Raw genomic sequence first — 20,009 nt, 5'->3', positions numbered from 1 at the left:
AAGGTGGTGTAGGCCTTTAGTGTGGTATTCTTTCAGTGCAGGAACTACCACAGGCTTCATAAACCCACGGTGTGTCAGCCGGAGCCTTGCATTAGCTGTCACACTGTTTGGACATCCACCGTGGCGCTGCTCAGTGACAGCACATCTCCTACCTGTCAGCCTGGGCCTTAAGTAAGCCGAGGCAGCACTGAGGACTGGCATGTCTCCCTGAAAAACACCCCTGATGATCACATTCCTAATCCCGTTGCTAGGAGTTATTACAGCCCTAAAATCACAATGACCTTGTAGGGTGTTTGAAGTGGAAGTGGAAGGGAGGTGGGCTGGCGGATGAAATCCAATCTGTGGAAATGAATGCAACGCGTCTGGAAAACATCAGCTTGATTGGACAGATAGCTGTGTCAGTAACCTCTCGGTGTGTGTGTGTGTGTGTTGAGTCTGAACCTCAGCTTTTGGACGACACCGATGATGTGAAAATCTGGCCCCAACCTCGATGTTTTCTCTCAAGCTGCCTCTCCTGAAGACAACCTGAGTGGTAACACCTAATAACGTCTAAAACGGGATGGATTCAGAGTGGAGTAACACATAAAGACCTTCAGGGAACAGAACGGGCAGATTTCTGCACAGACGCCGTTTTAAAACTTGATGATTGTGAGTCATATGTCAAAGAAGCATTTACTATTACTCACAGTCACACATGGACACAAGCTGTCTGAAGTCCAAAAATGAAGATTTGTTCTGGCAGATTATTTTAGGGTCACTTTAAAAATGTGCTTTTTCCAGTCAGATACAGCCTTGAAGTATTTTGTCTATTTTGACACACTGAAGCAGCTTTATTAAAGGTCAAAGGTCATGTACAGGACACTACACTGTCCATCCTTAGAGCTCTGGATAACTGGATTACACCCCCTGTTTCCTGATAACCACACATGACCTCATGAAACTGAAGAGGATCTCATTACAGGAACCGTTAGACTTAGATTTCCTTTCATTGTTTGAAACTCACTAAATGATATTTACAGGGGATTGTTATGACTGACTCTCACATGCTGCATGAGAAAGCAGATCAAACCCTTTGGGGGTTGCATAGCCCCTTCCCATGCCTTTTTCTGTAGGTACTGCGTGTTGTTGTGGGAATGAAGTTAGATGTGAATATTTGGATGATGATGTCTTCTCCATTGGCAGCCGTGTGCTTATTTGATTAGGCCTGGCGTCTGGTCTGAGGCTGCAGTCCGTCACCGGCCCCCTGTGGTCTATAAATGTTCCTGCTCACTCTGTTTATTTGTACCAATAAGTCGGCTAACGGACGTCAGACCTGGCATCTGGAGCAGGACTCTCTGTGCTCGCGTCTTCCTCTATGCTCAGAGCATCCATCTGCACGGCACTATTTGAGAAAATGGGGAGAGTACGTCAAAGAAATGTAGAACAAATGTAGATTCTGTTCTTATACAAATGTATGAATACATTTTACTCATTTAAGCTACTTTGATGTGCGAAGAGTAGCTGCATTTGTTTTGGCGTTTTCTCATTCAAGCATTACGGCCATGAGTTGAAGGAGTTTGCTGTGAAATCAAAATAGCTTTATATTAAATACGTGAGACAATAGCATGGAGGGATGTGGAGCCAAGACTTCAATGTCCCCCAACTGTAAAACTTACAGAGGATCCTTGTTAGCTCCCACCATGTCAGTGTCTGACCCCTGGATGTTCACCTGCTGAAGTCCTCCACCAGCCCTTCGGTTTTCCCTGCATTGATCTGGACGTGGTTCCGCATGTTGTATTTTGAAACTCAATTCCGCAACAGCAGCAGAAATATGACCTTCCTTCCTCTCATTTGTTTTGATATTTTTAGATAAAACACTTGATTAATTATAAGATTTCCAACATTATTACAATTGCAATTTCTATATTGTACATTCTATTGTACAAATGATTTCCTGTATCTCATGTGCTCACTGCATTTGCTGCCTGTATTACCTGCTAACATGGCCGGCAGAATATGTAAACTATAATTCACTGTTTTTTTGTGGTGACGGTCGAACCGTACATATGGCCTATCCTTGTGTTTCAGGTCTGTCTCTGGACCACCAGACACTTTCTGCAGTGTCTCGTGTCCGTCTGTCAGAGAGGGAGGAGGAGAGTCTGTCCTGTTTCCTCAGGGCCTGTGATGCCGCTCTGTCCTACCTGCAGGAGCTTGATAAGGTGCGCTTGCATTCATGTAGAGTATGCACACACACATATACTCTGTATTGCCATCATGTGCAACTTCATATTTCAACTTCATGTATCCCACAAATATAGTTGCAGGTTACTTTTCAGATTAAGACTTTATTACAACATATGGCCACTTTATGAATGAATGAATATATGATTAATGTCACCTCATCCAACTTCAGCATTACAGTACTGCTTACATGTTAATGCATCAATAGTAATGATCCAGTACAACAATACACACTTCAATAATAGGGGCCATTCTGCATGAGGAGTACTTTTTCTTTGACGCTTTACTTTTCCTGTTTATGTCATGAAAAGGATTGAATACTTAATCCTCTACTGTAATCTATAGGTCACGATATACACTTCATTCACTCTGATTACGTCATGGTTTAAATATGGCAAATCAAACCTTTGTTGTTTGTGCATTTTCAGATAGTAACGACACCCCACCCCAAGACAGCCAAAGCCAGTCTTCTTCCTCCACCTGTGGACATGGAGCTGGGATACTTCATCCAGGGGGCATTACAGAGTGCTTACCTTTGCCTGCTGCATAGGGGGTGAGTCTGACCCATCCTGCACTCATACATACACATACACATGCACAGTGTCTGCTTGATAATGTGTTGCTCTGGAAACCATTTGTCTGTTCTGTTAAAACTGCATTTTTATATTTTGACTTCACCCTTACTTTATGCGTTAAAAGATGAAAAATACATATTAACCAGTGATACACACTAGTGGTTGATGAAATACCAACTGAAAATACAACTGCTTTAATTTTTAAGACAAAAAAAAACCAGTAAAAGATTGCATGTCTTCAAACTGGTATGTGCTCTTGTTATGTAGCTGATTGTTTCCTTAAATAACTACCAACTAAAAGTCAGAATTTATTGAGCTGTGTTTGCATTACATCACTTGGTTATGCAGTAAGTTAAATGGCTGCAGTCTTGGTTTATTCATCTGTATTGGAAGCAACCTTGGGCTTTTTCACCTAAGTCTGTTTTAGAAAGTGAGGAGGAGAAGAAATAAAGGAAAAGCTTTTGAGCACCACTTGACCTCAGTGCAGCAGTGATGCATTGTAATTTGTGACCAGCAGGTGGCAGTGCTGCTCTTAGACTCAGAAAGGCACAGTGGCGTTTGATAAACTGTCACACACTCAGTTTATCAGGCACACCGAGCAAAAAGTAATGCACTCCCTCAGTAAATGCTGCCTTCATGAAGGTTATAATGTTTAGTTTTTGTTTACAGAGGCTTTGATTCATATGTATATTTAGTTCTGGGTTGCAGTTTGTGCTGTATTGAATTGCATTGTGTTACACAGAGTTTTTTCTAATATGTCTTACATCATTAATGTCAATAAGGTATCTAAAATATTAAAACACTGGGAACTGGGTGCATCGCTCCAATCGCCATAGAACGTCTCTATATTGTTTACATGGCGAGCCGCAGGGTATGTGAGGCAGGGTGCAGTCAGAATATCAGTGCTGTTGTTCACCAAGTTCTCTTATCATTCTGTCATCTTCTTTTTCTGCCTTTTTATTTGTTCAATGTTACACCTTCACAATCCATACATCACACTGATGTACGCCTACTGTGTGTGTGTGTGTGTGTGTGTGTGTGTGTCTGTTAGTCATCTTGCACAAGGTGCTCACCAACTGCGTAGGGTGCTCAGGGTGGTGGAGTCACGAGGGTCTCAGAGCTTCAGGAAGGTGAGGTGTCATACACGCACACACACACACACACACACACACCAGTAGCTGCTGTAGTTTGCATTGCTAGCTACCAGGCATTCATTATTCTGTAGTGTATCAGTGCATAGAGCTGTAGATCAGTCGCTATGAGCTCACACTATAAACAAGTTATACAAGCCTACAATTTAATGAAGCATATAAATAATCTACACAGAATATGATGAATACATAATAAATAGAAAATGTGATTATCTTAAACATTTTTGCAGTGTGATTGGTAAAAAAACAAACGTTTATTACTTCTCATGTTGCTGTCTACAGAACTTGGTAAGTGATCTCATCTGCATGTGCATCTATGCAGGGTTTGCTGTATTCCCCTGATGCATTGTGGTTTCCTTCTAGTCTGCAGCGAGGAAGCTAGCAGAGGTGCTGCTGAGCTCCGTGAGTGAGGACAGCTACTGGCCCCCGTTGGGCCCTCCACCTTCAGCCTGGCTCCACAGAGAGGGAGCCGCCGCCTCCAAAGACGCCATCTACCCCACTGTTAAACCACCGCAACGTTACAGCACTGACTGGTTCGTATCGTTTGTTTCGTCTCTGTTTTCAGTTCTTGTGTTTCATTCTACCTGTCTCAATCCTCTTAATTCTCTGATCCATTCCATGCAACTGCTCACCACTGTGCCCACAGCAGTAATCTCTAGGTGTCAATTTCCTTGTTCAAAGTTACAATTTCAGCCCATGTTGTATGAGTTCGGTCCGAGATACTGTCCCACCAACAGCTGCAGCAGCTGCAGGGTGGCGCCAGTTCTCTTAGTCATCATGAGTCATCATAAGGTAACAAAGTGAAAGGACATCCTTTCACACGGAAAGTCACGTAACACTCATTCCTGGAGAGCACTCATAGTTTATACCGCGTCATTCAAACCGTTTCACACGCGTATCAATGTGGTCCAGAACTGACCTCGTCTGAAGGAAAAGAAAACAGATGCTGCACACCTCAAGTCCCTGTGAGTATGCATAAGGCAGTGAATTAAGATGTTCAATCACGGTCCTTCAAATACATGATTATGTCGCATCATAATTAATTAACTGTCATTACAAGCCACATTTAGGTTGTTACAACAAATTCTGAGAACTTTAAGCACAGAAACGCAACGATGACAGAGAAAAAGAAGAACAAGGACAGATCTGGTAGTACATGTTCCTAAAGTACAACACTGACTACGGATACTGTGTGAATACTGAGACACAACACATTAACAGAACAAAAGCTGTGGGTTAAGGTTTAAGACAAGTTCAAGCCTTTGCAGTGCAGTAAACAAGCATGTAAAGGATTCTGTATAAATAAAGGTTAAATGAAAAAATAACCCTTTTTTTGATAAAAAATGTGCATCTAGAGTACAAATGATAAAACACAAACTGAATATTGTTCCAGTGGCTCTTTAAATTTTTTCCTCTACACTTAGTGATATGGTCAGCTGAACTGGGAAAACACAAATCTCAAAGCTAAAACCAATTACCTTAATTACCCTTTAATCACCAATGTGGGGCCGAGCAACTGAGAGCGCAGCAGAGTTCTGGACCGGCTGAACTCCTCCCAAACCGCAGCCCAGCTTTCACGTGTTAAGACCGCAAAACATGACGTGAAAATGACAAAACAGGACGAAACAGAACAAAACAAGATATAACATGAGACAGCAAGGCAGGACAGAACAGGACATAACACGTGACATGATGTAACAGCATAACAGCATAAAATAACATGATAACATAACATGACATAACCACAAAGGATAGCATAATATCACAGCATGGCGTAACATAAAGTGACATAACTCACAGCGACGTACTGGAGCATAACATGACATAAAGTGACATAACATTTACCATGACCACCTGGTTATCTGCATCAGCGCGCTAAACTCTATCGACATTTTGTTGCCTCGTCTCTGCATTTCCCCCTTTGCAGGGATCCTGCGCTCGCTGCTCGGGCCCTGCGAGCCATACTTAGTCACCGCCACATGACTAATCCTGCCCACACTATCATAAGTGAAGATCTAAATCCATGTCTGAGATTAGAAGGAGAGCAGGAACAGGAGACTTCACCCTGAGGAATAGCTGTGCTTCGGTATTGTTCATGGCTTTTGTCATCAGTTACCTCTTTTGAAAAGGCCACGATGGCGTCTGGTAAATGTGTCCTTTAATAGGACACAGAGCCGAGCAAAGAAAGTGATGAATGAAAGAGATGGGAGAGGTAAAGAGGGAAGAAATGAAGGAGGCAGTGTGTGTGTGTGTGTGTGTGTGTGTGTGTGTGTGTGTGTGCGTGTGTGTGTGCGTGTGTGTGTGACATCTGAGATAGTGCTGTGTAGTGATACACCCACGGTGGTCCGTGTTGTGTTACAGCACCACGACTGAGACAGAAACTGGACACTCCCAGCAATCTGGCAATATACCTCTGAGCAAGCTGTGTGTGTGTGTGTGTGTGTGAGGGATAGACTTCCTGTTATTGGTCCTATTTCCTGTTTCCTGTGTCCTGGCAGTTGCTTCTGTCCTCAGGACGTGGTGGAGGAGGCTGTGTTGCTGCTGCTCATCACGGAGTCCATGGTGAGACACACACACACACACACACACACTCTGCCTTCTCTAGTCTTTCCCTTACTCTCCACATTCTCAGCCTTTTTGCTTTCAAAACAAAGAATAGACACTCCCTTCAACAGAGGACCAGTCTGCTGGGACTCATCAGTCTCACCACCTTTCCCTTCCTTAGTTGTCCTCCTCCTTCTCCTTCCTCCTCCTCCTCTTCCTCACTCAGCATCTCTCTTTTCCTCCAGACCAGTGGCGAGGCGGTGATCAGTCGTCTGCCAGACCAGGCCGAAGCTCGCCAGGCCAGCCTGCAGGATGCCACCTCTGTCTACGACCTGCTCACCATCGGCATGGCCAGGAGGGGGCAGTACGCCATGCTTTCTGAGGTGCGGCGACACACACATGTACAGAGACACACACTCTGTGCTGGAGGTCTGAGGGGAGGAGAGCAGAAGAGTGAGAGATGAGATGTGTTAGTGAGAGCTTTGTCTTTGCCAAACTTTTTAATGAATGTCCTTATCACTTTGAGCAAAGGGATTATGTGTCTTTTTCTCGCACTGTCTCTCAGTCTTTCCCCATCTCTCAGCCTCCCCCTCACTGTCTGTCTTTTTGTACTTCTTCGTCCATTTTTTCTCTCAGTATCTTGCTCCAAATTCCTCCCTTCCGTTTCTCACTTTTTTACAAGCACTGCTACCCCCCCAAAGTGACCTGTACCCACATTTGGGAAGTTGGAGAGGTGGAGGTTAGGGGGGTCGTCTCAAATTAGGTTTGTCCACCTGTCTGACTGATTCATTGATAGCATCAGTCATCTTATAAGCAGGACCACACACACAGTCATACACACTGAGGTGGATCTACCTGGACTTTGCTGATATATGAGGCCAGTACGGGCCATTTATTAAAACTTAGATGTCAGCCAGTCGGTGTCATCAATCTCTGATGAGATGAGTAAGATTCACATTGATTGATTACAGACTTTCTGAAGCATTAATCAATCCATGCGGTGTCTGCAGCAAATTCTGATTCTATTATCAAATTTCAGTCAGAGGATGCACAAATATGCATTATAATATGTATGGCTTGTCTGGAAACAGAATATAATTAGCTAATGGCAATGATGACGAAGTACAGTATTCAAATCCTGGAGTGGATCCATTAATGCCACCGTATAGAAACACTCCATCACCAGTAAAAGTCCTGCATTTAAAAGTGTTTTCAATAAAAGTACATTCTATAACTACCTCCAGGCATGTATTATTATATATGTTAAATTATTGGACTAATATTACAGGTGCATTAATGTGTAAGTAGCTGCTCGGGGTAGAGTGTGTGTCAGTGTCAGTGTCAGTCAGTCCTTCCCTCACTTTGGTCCAGACTTTGGGATGGACTGCCATGAAATCTGGCAACGATATTTAAAAACCCCAGTGAATGACTCCCTAATGACTTAACTTTTCATCTAGCGCCACCCTGGGGTTGTAATATTTGCTGTTGAATGAAACATCTTCACAACTGTTGGATGGATTTCCATGAAATGTAATACAGAGGTTCGTGTTTCTCACTGTGTCAATAGCAGTAAACCCGGTGATCCGGCGCCATCATCAGGCCAAACTGCCTGTTCATTGACTGCTGCGCTTCATGAAGAAACAGCTGCAAAAATACATTCCCGTTAGCCTCAACTGTACTTTGTGTTTAGCGCTTATTCGCAAAAGCAATCATGCTGACATACAAACTTTCATGGTTATCAATGCAAACTGCTAAACATGTTAGCATTTAGCTCAAAGGGCCACTGTGACAAACTACAGCCTCACAGAGATGCTTTTGGCTGCCTTGGTTGTACTTTGGGCACGATTGGGTATTCGATCTATAAAAATGCATTATATTTAGAAATTGTAATCTGCACAGTGAGTAGCATAGTACTACAGTTGTCAAGTAAATGTGGAATGAAAAGCATTTTTTTTCCATCTGAGATGCAGTGGAGAAGAAGTATATCCCACTAAGTACAGTAGTAGAGTCAGTGTGCGTATTTACCTCTGGCTATTGGCAGTTTTCTCTTTCCAGGAAGCCAATTTGTCTGAACCCCAGTTCTAACTCTGCATATTAACCCCCTAACCAGGGGTTACATTGGGATTTGTTATGTGTCAGATCCCTCTTTTAGCAGGGTTAATAAGGGTCAGCACCATTACATGTGTAACAGCAGCAGTGACAGATGCAGTGTCATATTAGTTTAAGACCTTATGAGTAGAACTGTATTTTTAATTGATACTCAGCTTCGTAGTATCATTTGAGGAATACCCGCAGTCTATTCAGTACTACAGTTAGCAGCATAGTCCGCACACTGTCAGCTCATCAGGTGGAAATGTTGAGCTCTGTGCAGCAGGACATCTTTGTCTGCATGTTAAATGGTCCGCAGCTGTTCTAATAAGTGTGCATTATTTAATCAGAATATTAGGCAGACCTTTTTCTTGGTTTAGCTCACTTCTGCATGACTGACAACATCTGACTGAGCGGCGCTCCACACCATCCTCTCCTCGTCCACACACACATCAATCACACTATTATGTACTGAAACAGCACTGAGTGGGTGGCGAGTGGTGACTGACAGTCATTTCAAGCTAGAAAAATGTAGTCAAGAAGAGTGGCCTTTCAGTTTAATGAGTAAATGTAATGTTCCTAACCTTGGCCTCCCTGACTTGGTCTTCTCTTTGAGCACACATGTTTTTTATGCATTTCACTTTTTTTTTTTTTTGCCTCAGTCTAGGGTTACCTAGTCAGACCCCTGCCTCAACCTGTGCCTACGCATCCCATTTATATAAATTGTATCACTAAAACATATTTGTGTGTTTGCGTTCGTCCTCGCAGTGTCTAGAGCGAGCAATGAAGTTTTCATTCAACGAGTTCCACCTCTGGCACCAGCTGGGCCTGTCACTCATGGCGGCCGGGAAGGTGAGCTCATTTCTCCTTATATACCAGCAGCAGCCCGTCACACACACCACGCCACACCCGAAGGAGACATCCGTCTTCTGCCATACCTCTGTCCTGTGCGCTGTGGCGCTCCTGACTCGCCCTCATGTCCAGACGTGCAGCAAATAGCGTTCACAGATAACTGTCCAATCTACTGCTGTTTTACTCCATTGAAACATTACACAGGTAAATGTATTGCACAAAATGTGCACTAAAAGGGCATTCAGCTACTTTATTAGTCTACACCAGGTCCTTCATGGCAAACCCCACCCCTATCTGAAAAATATTACATATATATATGTAATTATTACTGGGAAATACTGTTGAATTTCTTTGCTGCTAAATAAAACAAAAAATGTTGTAATGTTAAAAAAACTGGACTTTCTTCAAATGGGAGTTTTCAGAAGGAGCTGAAATAGCTTACTATCCTCTGTCTCTCTCTCTCCTTCTGTCTCTCCGTCCCTCAGTGTGTGTGTGTGTGTGTGTGTGTGCCATGTGTGTGACAGAAAAATTGATCTGGGTTGCAGGATGAAGTGACACTGCAGATCAATGGAGAGCTCTAGAAATAGGCTGCTCCCTAGAAGGAGAAGGGGCCGCCTCAGTGTCGTCAGATCCACTTCTATTTAGGGCCAGCTGGGTGTGTGCGTGTGTGTGTGTGTGTGTGCGTGTGTGTGAGCGCATGTGCGCGTGCACGTGGTCCATTAATGATTGGCCTACATGTATTAAGTGACTGTGTGTCTAAATGGGTCTATTAGGTCTGTGTAAGGACAGATGATGTGTGTTTCATACACTCGCTTAAAAGCGATCCGTGTCATCTGTGGCTGCGTGATAACTGGCTGCTGCGTGCACATGAATCACAATTTGTCAGTGACGCGTGTGTGTGTGTGTGTGTGTGTTTCAGGGAGTTGGAGCTGTGTCTGTATTTAAAGAGTGTGTCAAGATGAGACCAGAGGACCCCTCGTTGCCCCTATTGGCTGCTAAAGTCTGCATTGGTCAACTGCACTGGGTGAATACACACAAAACAACACTTATGTACAGAACAATGCAACACAATGTTACGCGCACACACCTGGAATCAAACACACACGCATGCAGACATTAATATTAGAATGATGACCTAAGACCTGATTGTTTATGCGATTAGTGCTCTTGCTGTGATGCCTTTGCTACCTTTAGCTGTGATACCTTTGAATTTCCATAAATTATTTTCTGTAGGTGGAGCTGTTTTCCTTGTCTGTTCAGCCACGGGTGGCTCTTGCTGCTCTTGCTAAGTCCTTTATTTAGACAGTTGATACGCAGCAGCAGATGTTTACATCCAGATAAAGGAGTCCCTAGATAAATCTTAGGGATCATGAGATAATCAAAATGATGAGACATACAACATTAACTGCTGCAAAACAAAATTAGGTTCATTTTTTCTGACTTTTCTTGGGAAATTTTCGACTCTTCACCCTCCTCACTCCTCTACGTGAAACAATCTATAACAAGATCAGGATCCACACACGGGATCATGAAAATACTGTTTTGTTTTGTTTTTTTTCGAGCATTCTGCAACTCTCATGAGTTGCCATGGAAGTTGTTACACACATTCACGTCCCCCTCAGGTGAATTGTAATAACTTTAGTGATCCTCTTTCACCTTTTCACCTACTGTAGCACCACCACCAGGTCTACATTTAAATTTGTCCAATACTTCCATTAGCCTCAGCTGTACTTTGTGTTTAGGGCTAATTGGCAAATGTTAGCATACTAACATGCAAAACTAAGATATGGTGTAAACATTGCTAAATGAGCATGCTAGCATTGTCATTGTGAGCATGTTAAAGCATCACTGTGCCTGAGTGCTGCCTCACAGAGCTGCTCACATGGTGTAGCCTCGTATTCTTTCCTATTGTTAGATGCTGTATGGTTTTACCTCTTTGGGTCAATTCAAATGAAAGTTTATGAGGGGAAATCTACTCATCAGTGTCACTGCACTCAACTGTACTAACATGCAACCTGTCATAAGGGTGCATATTATCCATTGCTTTGCATTAAGAGGCCACAGGCAAAAAAGGTTGCTGACTTTCTAAATGTAAAAGATCAAATTTCAAACCTGCCCCCTTAGCTTCAGCAAACATTCATAAGATGATACGCTGAAAGGCGAAGTTGTGCCACAGAATTTGGCACTACATGGACAGCAGCTTTATGGAATATTTAGTGTGTGTGTACAGAAAGCCGTAACACAGCCGCACTGCGTCGCTAATGTTTTGGGATTGACACTGGGGTCACTCACGCAGATACGCGTCACCGTGCAGCCCGGCCAGCTCGGATTGTCGTGCTGTTCGTGAGCTGGGCAGGAAGGAGAAAGTCACATCAACGGTGGTATTTAGGATGGAGGGAGAGAGAGAGAGAGAGAGAATGGGTGAGGGTGAGTTAGACAGAGAGAGAGAGAGAGAAAGGGGTCAGAGATTAGACAAGAGGAGCCAACAGGGGCGAATGGAGAGAGCACATCTGTCAGTGGCTGGAGATCATGGCAGGCCGGAGACACTAAGGAGCTTACAGTCTTAATCACAATGGGACACTATGGCCACAGTGCAGTGGGGCATTACATAAATGGGCCACCATTATCCACCATCAGCCCCACTGGACAGTCTGGACTATTATGTACCCGGCAATTTTTTTTTTTTGCTCATCGCGTCGGCCCACTAGCCCCAAGACCAGACCAGAACTTCCTAATAATTTATCAGGTTTTTTATGATACTCCTATACATGCGTATGGAACAGTATACATGTAGGGCCCGTGAACCCCTCTCCACACCCGGGACGTCACAATAAACCCAACGACTGGCAATCTGAAAGCAAAGCTGCTTTTATAAATTCCTGAAGAGCAGTTTTGCAAATGCAAGGTTTTCACCCGGCAGCAACGACATGCTCTCCTTTCACACCGTTCATCGGAGGAAAAAAAACGTAATCCTCCTAAGATGTGTGCGGACGGCTATGTGTTTAAATGACTGGCTATTGTGTGCAGGCTTTGAACTCGCAAGGACTGGATTCAGAGAGAGAGAGAGCAGAGGAGGGGAATGATGAGAGGAAGAAGCGGAGGAGGGGGAGGGTGTCAGAGCAGTTGGCTTGCTGTTGCGGTGGCGTGCTGTCAAAGGCATTACCCCCCTACACCCACCTGCCCGCCCGCCACCAGCCATACCTCACACATAGTGACACACTTTTTCCTCGGCTCAGAGCACCTCGGCTCGGCTCAGCCACACACCGCCTGCAGTCGACTGCTGCGTGTGTGGGCGAGCGTGTGTGTGTGTGTTTGTGTCCTTCAGAAAACTCTGCGTTGTCCTTCAACTGAATCTACTCGGACTGTCCTCAAACTACACTCACACCAGGCTCGGCCATCAATACTCCATTCCCTGCCGCGCCTCAGCCACATTTATGTCTCAGTCCTTCAAAGTTTTCCGTCTCACAGGCTCCTGCAGCAGAGGATGCTGCAGGTCCTGACTACAGCACAGCACCTCACAATGCTGCGAAGGGACTCTCCCACTGCTTCACATTATAGGTTATTGGTTTCATGATCTAACTGGATTTGAGTGAGCAGAGTAATTCAGTATTTCAATTGCCCATTGAAGTATATCCATTTAAACTAGCATCCTTCAGAGGATTACTGAGTGTGTGTTTATGTGTGTGTGTGTCCAGTTCGAGGAGGCGGAGGCTCTGTCGCAGAGCGTGGTGTCTATGGGGGAAGAAGCTGGAGAATTTCTACCCCGGGCCTACCTGGCTCTGGGTCTCTGCTGCAGTCTGCAGGCCTCTGAGGGTAAGGACACACAGAATAACTGACAGACAAATACAATGAGAATATCGTCTCCAGGAAGCCAACAGCAACTTACTTAGTTAGATAAAGGTTAAAAAAAAAAATAAAAAAAAATATCTAATACCTTTGGACACAGCTGTCTCCCCTGCTTGCCTCCTTTATGCTAAGCTAACAGTCTCCTGGCTATAGCTTCATATTTAACAAGCAGAGTGATACATGTGAGTGGTATCAATCCTCTCATTTAACATGAAATTAGAGAGTTATTTCCAGAATGTCAAACTAGACTGGTTCTACCCACTTTGCCTCCAGTTTATATATTTTATACAATGTGTACTTTTACTGCTAAAATATACAAAAGCTGAAACTGTGCCGAGTAAACGTTTGGTTGTGTCCTCTTCTCTGCAGCCACTCTGAAAGCTGATCGTAATGAATTCAACAAGAAAGCACTACAAGCTTTAAGCAAGTAAGTTCTGTTTCTTCCCTTCTCCATCACGTGCCTCTCTGTTCATCGGTTGTACTTAAATCATAAAGTGGATGTAGCATTTAGCATTCACGCTAAATCATAATGGTAACATGGCACGCTAACATAGCATATGCACGGCATGAGCATGCTAACATTGTCGTTGCACGCCAGTATGTCAATTTAGCTCGAAGCACGGCTGTGCCTAAGTTCAGCCTCAGAGAGCCGCTAGTGTGGCTGCAGGCTCTTCTTCATCCCACTAAAAGTCAGGTTTTTGGGATTTATGATACATATGGCCAGCAAAACTTGACTCTCCTGCCGTAAAACGTTTGCTGATGCAACATGAACTATGAGGGCTATCTCTCCTCCACAGGGCTCATTCATTAGACCCCCAGGATGCGCAGATTGCTATGTATCTGGCTCTACAGCTGGCCCTTGTGCGGCAGGTAAAAGCAAACAAATGGAAGAAATATTTTATATTTTGTTAATAAGCAACAGGCATTAATTCAGAAAACCTCACAGATTGTAAGTTATACCTGAGAATAAGTGTGTGTCTGGCAGGTATCAGCAGCCATAGAGCCCCTGCAGGCAGCTTTGTCCCTCTGTGGGGACGACTTACACTCCCTCCACCTGCTGACCCTGCTGCTGAGCGCCCAGAAACACCACCGTCATGCTCTGGACACCCTGGGCCTGGCCCTCAGCCAGCACCCCAGCAACTTCAAGTAAAACCCGATATACCATCCCACTTGCACAGGCAATAGAAAATGTTGGTGAAAGTGTTGTTGAATTGATGATAAGGCACCGATCAATCGCTGTACGGATGTACTTTTTAAGCTTTGCGTGCTGTTTTTGTGTGTGTGTCCAGTGAGTGGAACAGTAAGGCCCCGTCCTAACACTAGTCCTCTCCGTAGGGATAGGGTGTCTCCGCTCCACTTTGTTGAAGGCCAAGCACACACGCACACGCACAAACACACACTTGACGCCTTATTTAGACGTGCCAGAGCGGAGGCCTGCATTGCGGTACCTATGCCCCTCATACACCCGTACCCTTTTGACACTGCAGCTCTGACCCGAGCCCTGGCGCTGCTTTCCTGACAGAACTCAGTCGTCCACTTCATAAACCCACCGGCCTGCTACACTGAACAGCTTAAACGGCATGAAAACTGACTTGGACATTTCTACTCTAATTGTTTTGGGGCAGGGAGGGATTCAGTGATTTGCTCTGGGACTCTCTGAAAGGACACGCTGCAGGGATTGAACTTGTGACCTTTGGGCTATGCGCTGGCATCTCTAACCATGCAGCCACTATTTCACCAACATTTCGTGCCATACTTGACCAAGGCTCGATAAGCACATACATGTTATATTATTGCATAGTATTACTTGGTGTAATATTTTATCATATAGCAGTATAGGCCCAAAACTTTCTTTTGAAATGCTCCTATTTTCTCACAGGAGGGATTCATCATGAACAAACACATTAAAAAACATATTCTTTAGCTCCATCATATCATAGCTGGATAAGATCAGCTTTCCAGGCCAGTTGTTTCACATTCACCATAATATGGAAGCATGTTGCGTCATCTTTCTGATGTGTTTTCTCTATTTCAAAGCCCAGTAAATCATTTCATAATACAGCCATTTGGGGTCAGTGTTGGCCTCCATGGTCCCAGCACAAACAGATAGAGTACGTCCATACATCAGGAGGGAGAGGAAGAGAGAGGAAATGCAGAAAAACAAGAAAATTGATGAAACAACCAAGGGAAGGGAAGTGTAAGAGAGAGCCTGACAAGAGGAAGAAAACAGAGACGGAGTGGGTGGATGCAGGGAAGACGATGGTTTTGTAATTACACAGGCTTTACTGATCAGTACTGTACGTACAATTGGGAGGTGGAATCTGTTCTTTATCTTTCTAGATGCACAGTCACACACACACACACACACACACACACACAGAGAGAGACATCCTCTGTAGAGACACTTGACTGCTTTGACCCATTTCAGAGCTCTTTTCCAGGTTCAGCCAATCACAGTGCTCTCTGCGCCAGGAATCCCCATCGCCCCGGTAACCATGAGGTCATATGGGTAGAGCAGGCAGCATCAGTTGTTGTTGTTCCCAAACTGTTGTTATGGAGCGGTAGAGAGACATTGAGTCAGAGAGAGAGAGAGAGATACAAATCCATACACTGGTAGTTCAGTGAATGGAACAGCTGAATTAGTGTCCATTAACTGTATCATTACCTTTAAGATTTATTGATCAGTGGCTCTAAGAATAATTTTACAGGGCTGTGTCATGCTAGTAAAGCGTGTTTGAGCTGAGCCAGCTGAAGAGAGAAAGACAGTGGAGTTCTGCACAGGCCTGTAATGTTAGCCCCAGCTTGACCTGGCCCAGTTCATTTGGGCCCAACTGGCCTGGGACCAGCAGCTAGCAAGATCCCTCTCTCTCAAAGTAGGAGTAGTAGTGATTTGAGTGTAGTTTAACAAACGTGGTGTGGCTTGCTGCTGAATCAGTATGTCCATAACGATCGAGTAACTGACTGTGAATGTTACTGGAAACATTTTATAGTGTGCTAAATAATATGGAAACTTAATCATGGGTAATGTTACAGCTCTCAGCAAGCATTAGTTAGCCCGCATCTCTCCCCACTGATGAATTGCTAGTATGTTCTGCAGTCTGCCATAACAATATTGTTTTGAGCTGTCCTTTAAAGATGCACTGATCAATATTTCTATACAAACAATGGATTAAATGACTGTGCACTGTGAGAGGAGTAGCTCATAGTGACTCAGACTGATCGTTCGGCTCTGCAGTTCCCCTCAGCTTCAGTGTTTTAGCGTCTTTTAGCTCGTAGTTTTTGTGTTTTATGATAGTTGTTCAGCATTCTTGTTAGCCTTGTATACAGCAACAGACAGCAGCTTTATGCAGAGAAAAAACTGTGATAACACTACCTGTCCAGCACTAAACATCGAACGAACAAAGTCAGTGACTAGCAGTTTTTTTAAAAATATTATTATTTAACCTTTATTTAACCAGGAGTGAAGTCTCACTGAGATTAAAACCAAGACCAAGACAGGCAGCAGCTCAATTACACAGGTTGCAGACATAAAACAAACATAACCATTTAATGTAATTTTGCAATTGCTTCCAAGCAGAAGGAGCACACCAGCTCAGTACAGACTTTAGGGACAGTTAGTAGGAATAAGTCCTGGGAGTGAAGACAGTAAAATCTTGTACTTTTTTGAAGCGTGTATATCCGTAGGTAAGATGCATACAGACCATGAATGTGCCTTAAAGCTGCAGGTGGAAAAGCAGACCATCCAGCCCGAGCAAACAAAGAGCAATGAATAATGAGTGAGGGCTTTGGACTCGTAATAAATCTCAGTGCTCCATGGTAGACAGTATTCAGTGTGTGTATATTTTATATCCGTTTTTTCAACAGTGGTGAACACAGTGGCGCATTTAGCACCCAAAGAGCCAGATATATCCCACAGAGGTTGGTGGGCACCAAAAAGGAGCTAAAAGAGTAAGAGCCATTAGCAGTTAAAGCGGCTTTTAAAAACCAAAGCTGAAACACAGCTTTGCCTCGATACCAGAAGAACAATATAACAAATACTTCAGAATGAATGAAAAGGAGGAGATCATCAGTATGCATTGCCAGCAATGTATCATTGAAACTCTAATAGTGAAGGCAGTACTTGATTGTAACATTTAATCATCAGCAGTATTTTAGCCCTAAACCAAACCCTACCTGTGATTCGCACATGAAATCCAAACCCGACCAGAATATATCAGCACCCTCGGGACCCGTCGAGGCCGAGTTTCAGTCAGAGGAGGCAGATAGATGGGGGGAGAGAGAGAGAGAGAGTCAGAGGAGGTGTTTTCTCAGTAACAAGCTCATTGAATATCATTTGCTTTGGATGTGTGAGCGAGCATCAGAGATCAAAGCTTGCATCGTGCGTGGTGCTGGGCATGCCGCGACTGTCGTGTGTGTGTGTGTGTGTGTGTGTGTGTGTACTTGTGTGTTGCGGGGGGTGGGGGAATGTGGGTGTACATGTATGCAAGATCATAATCTGGCGTGTTTGTGTGTCACTGTGTGTGTGTGTGTGTGTGTGCGTGCATGTGTGTGATTCTTGTTAGCCACTGCCTCTCTGCACCACAGCAAACTGTCAGCTCGCTGTAGCACACCGAATTCCTCCTTCCTCCCTTTTCCCCACATCTTCTGTCTTTCTCTCTCTCTCTCTCTCTCTCCTCCTCCTCCTCCATCTCGCCCTCTTGCTCTCTTTCTTCCTCACCCTCTCTTTCTCTCCTTGCCTGTCATCTTTTTTATCTCTCCGTCTCTGTTGCTCCCTTTTCTTTGAAATTTTAATCACCCAGTAAACAGGCATGCATTTCAATGTGAAATGGGATTCTGCTACAGATTGAGAGAGCTGAGGCGAGAGAGGGAGAGAGGAGGAGGGTTGTGTGTGTGTGTGTGTGTGTGCGTGCATGTGTGTGTGAGAGAGAGAGAGAGCGAGAGGGAGAGAGAGTGATCATGGTCTAGCAGTTTGTACTAAAGAGAATGATTAATCCCAGCCTTTGATTCTGCATTCATCTAACGGGATGTTGCAGCATGAGCGAGTGTGTTTGTGCATGTGCATGTGTGTGCATCCGTGCAAGCGTGTGTATTAGTGTGCACATGCATGCCTGGCTTATGCTCAGCTACACAAAGCAAGCATGTCTGCATAGGCTTGTGTGTGTTAATCTCTATGCATGTATATATATATATATATATAGTTGAGTATGATGTGTGTGTGCCCTTGTGTGTCAGCATGCACCCATGTGCCTGTAGAGAATACACACTCTGATCTGTGGGAGTGCAGAATGAGTAATACTGTAGATGGACCACTTTTTTCAAGGGAACATGATTAGCTATTTTTATATGGACTTTACGCTGGCACTCGCTGCTCTTAGCTGGCCGCTGCATTCACACCGAGCTACGCTGCCGTCCGTCCACAAACACTACGCCTTGCACACAAGAGGCTCGTTCCCAGGAGGCTGGAAATGACGCCCTTTGTAATCTGACGTGTACCTTTGAGTGCTGTAATCTTGATGAAATCTATCTTTTCTGGAGCTGCGAGGGAAACACTGGCTGTGATCGAGCGGTGAATAACAAGGTGGAAAACATTCGATCCTCGGTTGGCTTAGACCAGTTTGATATTGCTTTCTATAATGTACACAGTGAGCTCATTTTGTAGAGACTCAAGGCGGGGTAAATATTTGCCTTAATTACAGTGAAGAATGTGGAAATTCTCAAATACTGGCCAGACTTGCAGTGAGAATGAAGGCTTTGGTTGAAACAGGCTTACATTAAAGTTTTATTCACACTTTTTCCAGTTTTTATACTTGTTTCTTATCATATTTTAGTATGTGTGCCACTTTTTTCTCCATTCTGTATTCCTATTTCATTTCCTTTCAGCAATATCCTTCAACAATGTATCTTAACGTAGAAAGACAGAGCGTTGAAAGTGAACTAAGATGCAGATTTTAGCTTCCACCTGCCGTTAGCGGCGCATCTGACAGGATTTTGAGATGGATGTTCCTAAGTGCACCTTGGGAGTTGGAGTTAACTTAGCTCCCTGAAATTTTAACACACTTTCTACTTTTTATCCAATGAACAAGACCTTCTCTACCACAGAAGCTAATGTTTAGAAGTGATAATTCAACCAGGAGAGCTTCATCAACTGCGAGTCACATAACAGTATCTATGGGGAAAATGAATGGGACAGGTGCGCCCAAAGTAACTCCACCCACTCTGCAGCTCTGTTTGACACTTTCTGTGCAAATATTTCACCTTTAAAGTTAAAAGCACACAATGCATCTCTTTCCTTGCAGGCTTTTGATGTGAAATGAAGTAGTAAGTCAGATGTCTCCTGCTTTTCTCTGTTTGCTGTTTATACATGCTCAGATCTGTCTGCATGTTCTGTCCATTGCAGCCTGCTCTTCTTTGCTGGTCTTTCTATTGGTACTAATGTTAGTGTGTCAGTGAAGTTCAACACTTCTTGTACAAATGTTTCACATTAAAGGCCCTCCAGTTGCTCAAAAGGCATAATTACTCCCTTTCTTGCTTTTAAAGTGAAGAAAGTGGATAAGGTGCACATCCAACCCCACTTGTGCTGGTGTTACCTGCAACTTAAATTTGCAAGCTGGTGCAATGTTTTGGCCTTCCATAACCACAAAAAAGTTCACTTTTGTAGACACCAGTGTTTGTGTTAGACAGACACACTTTTTCTGAGACTGTGCCATGATTAGAATAACAGCTTTTAATTTGC

At 44.0% G+C, this 20,009-nt stretch overlaps 1 protein-coding gene across 2 annotated transcripts in view; it reads left to right on the top strand.

Moving 5' to 3' along the window:
• Positions 1 to 20,009, top strand: part of ttc7a (tetratricopeptide repeat domain 7A) — a 46,908-nt gene that overhangs the window by 4,883 nt on the left and 22,016 nt on the right. Inside the window, exons 4-15 of one of the 2 annotated variants that reach the window (XM_041947730.1) lie at positions 2,068 to 2,198; positions 2,649 to 2,773; positions 3,847 to 3,925; positions 4,310 to 4,479; positions 6,445 to 6,508; positions 6,736 to 6,873; positions 9,347 to 9,430; positions 10,350 to 10,454; positions 13,126 to 13,243; positions 13,646 to 13,703; positions 14,074 to 14,146; positions 14,262 to 14,422. In XM_041947730.1, coding sequence (XP_041803664.1) covers positions 2,068 to 2,198; positions 2,649 to 2,773; positions 3,847 to 3,925; positions 4,310 to 4,479; positions 6,445 to 6,508; positions 6,736 to 6,873; positions 9,347 to 9,430; positions 10,350 to 10,454; positions 13,126 to 13,243; positions 13,646 to 13,703; positions 14,074 to 14,146; positions 14,262 to 14,422 — 1,306 coding nt within the window. Of the gene's footprint in view, positions 1 to 2,067; positions 2,199 to 2,648; positions 2,774 to 3,846; positions 3,926 to 4,309; positions 4,480 to 5,999; positions 6,033 to 6,444; positions 6,509 to 6,735; positions 6,874 to 9,346; positions 9,431 to 10,349; positions 10,455 to 13,125; positions 13,244 to 13,645; positions 13,704 to 14,073; positions 14,147 to 14,261; positions 14,423 to 20,009 lie in introns of those variants that run through there. The other variant, XM_041947731.1, reaches the window with a different exon arrangement.

The sequence above is a fragment of the Chelmon rostratus genome, chromosome 11, assembly GCF_017976325.1.
Source record: "Chelmon rostratus isolate fCheRos1 chromosome 11, fCheRos1.pri, whole genome shotgun sequence".
NCBI classification, from domain to species: Eukaryota; Metazoa; Chordata; class Actinopteri; order Chaetodontiformes; family Chaetodontidae; genus Chelmon; species Chelmon rostratus.
Note: the sequence above shows the minus strand (reverse complement) of the source record. Positions and strands in the feature narration are given on the sequence as shown.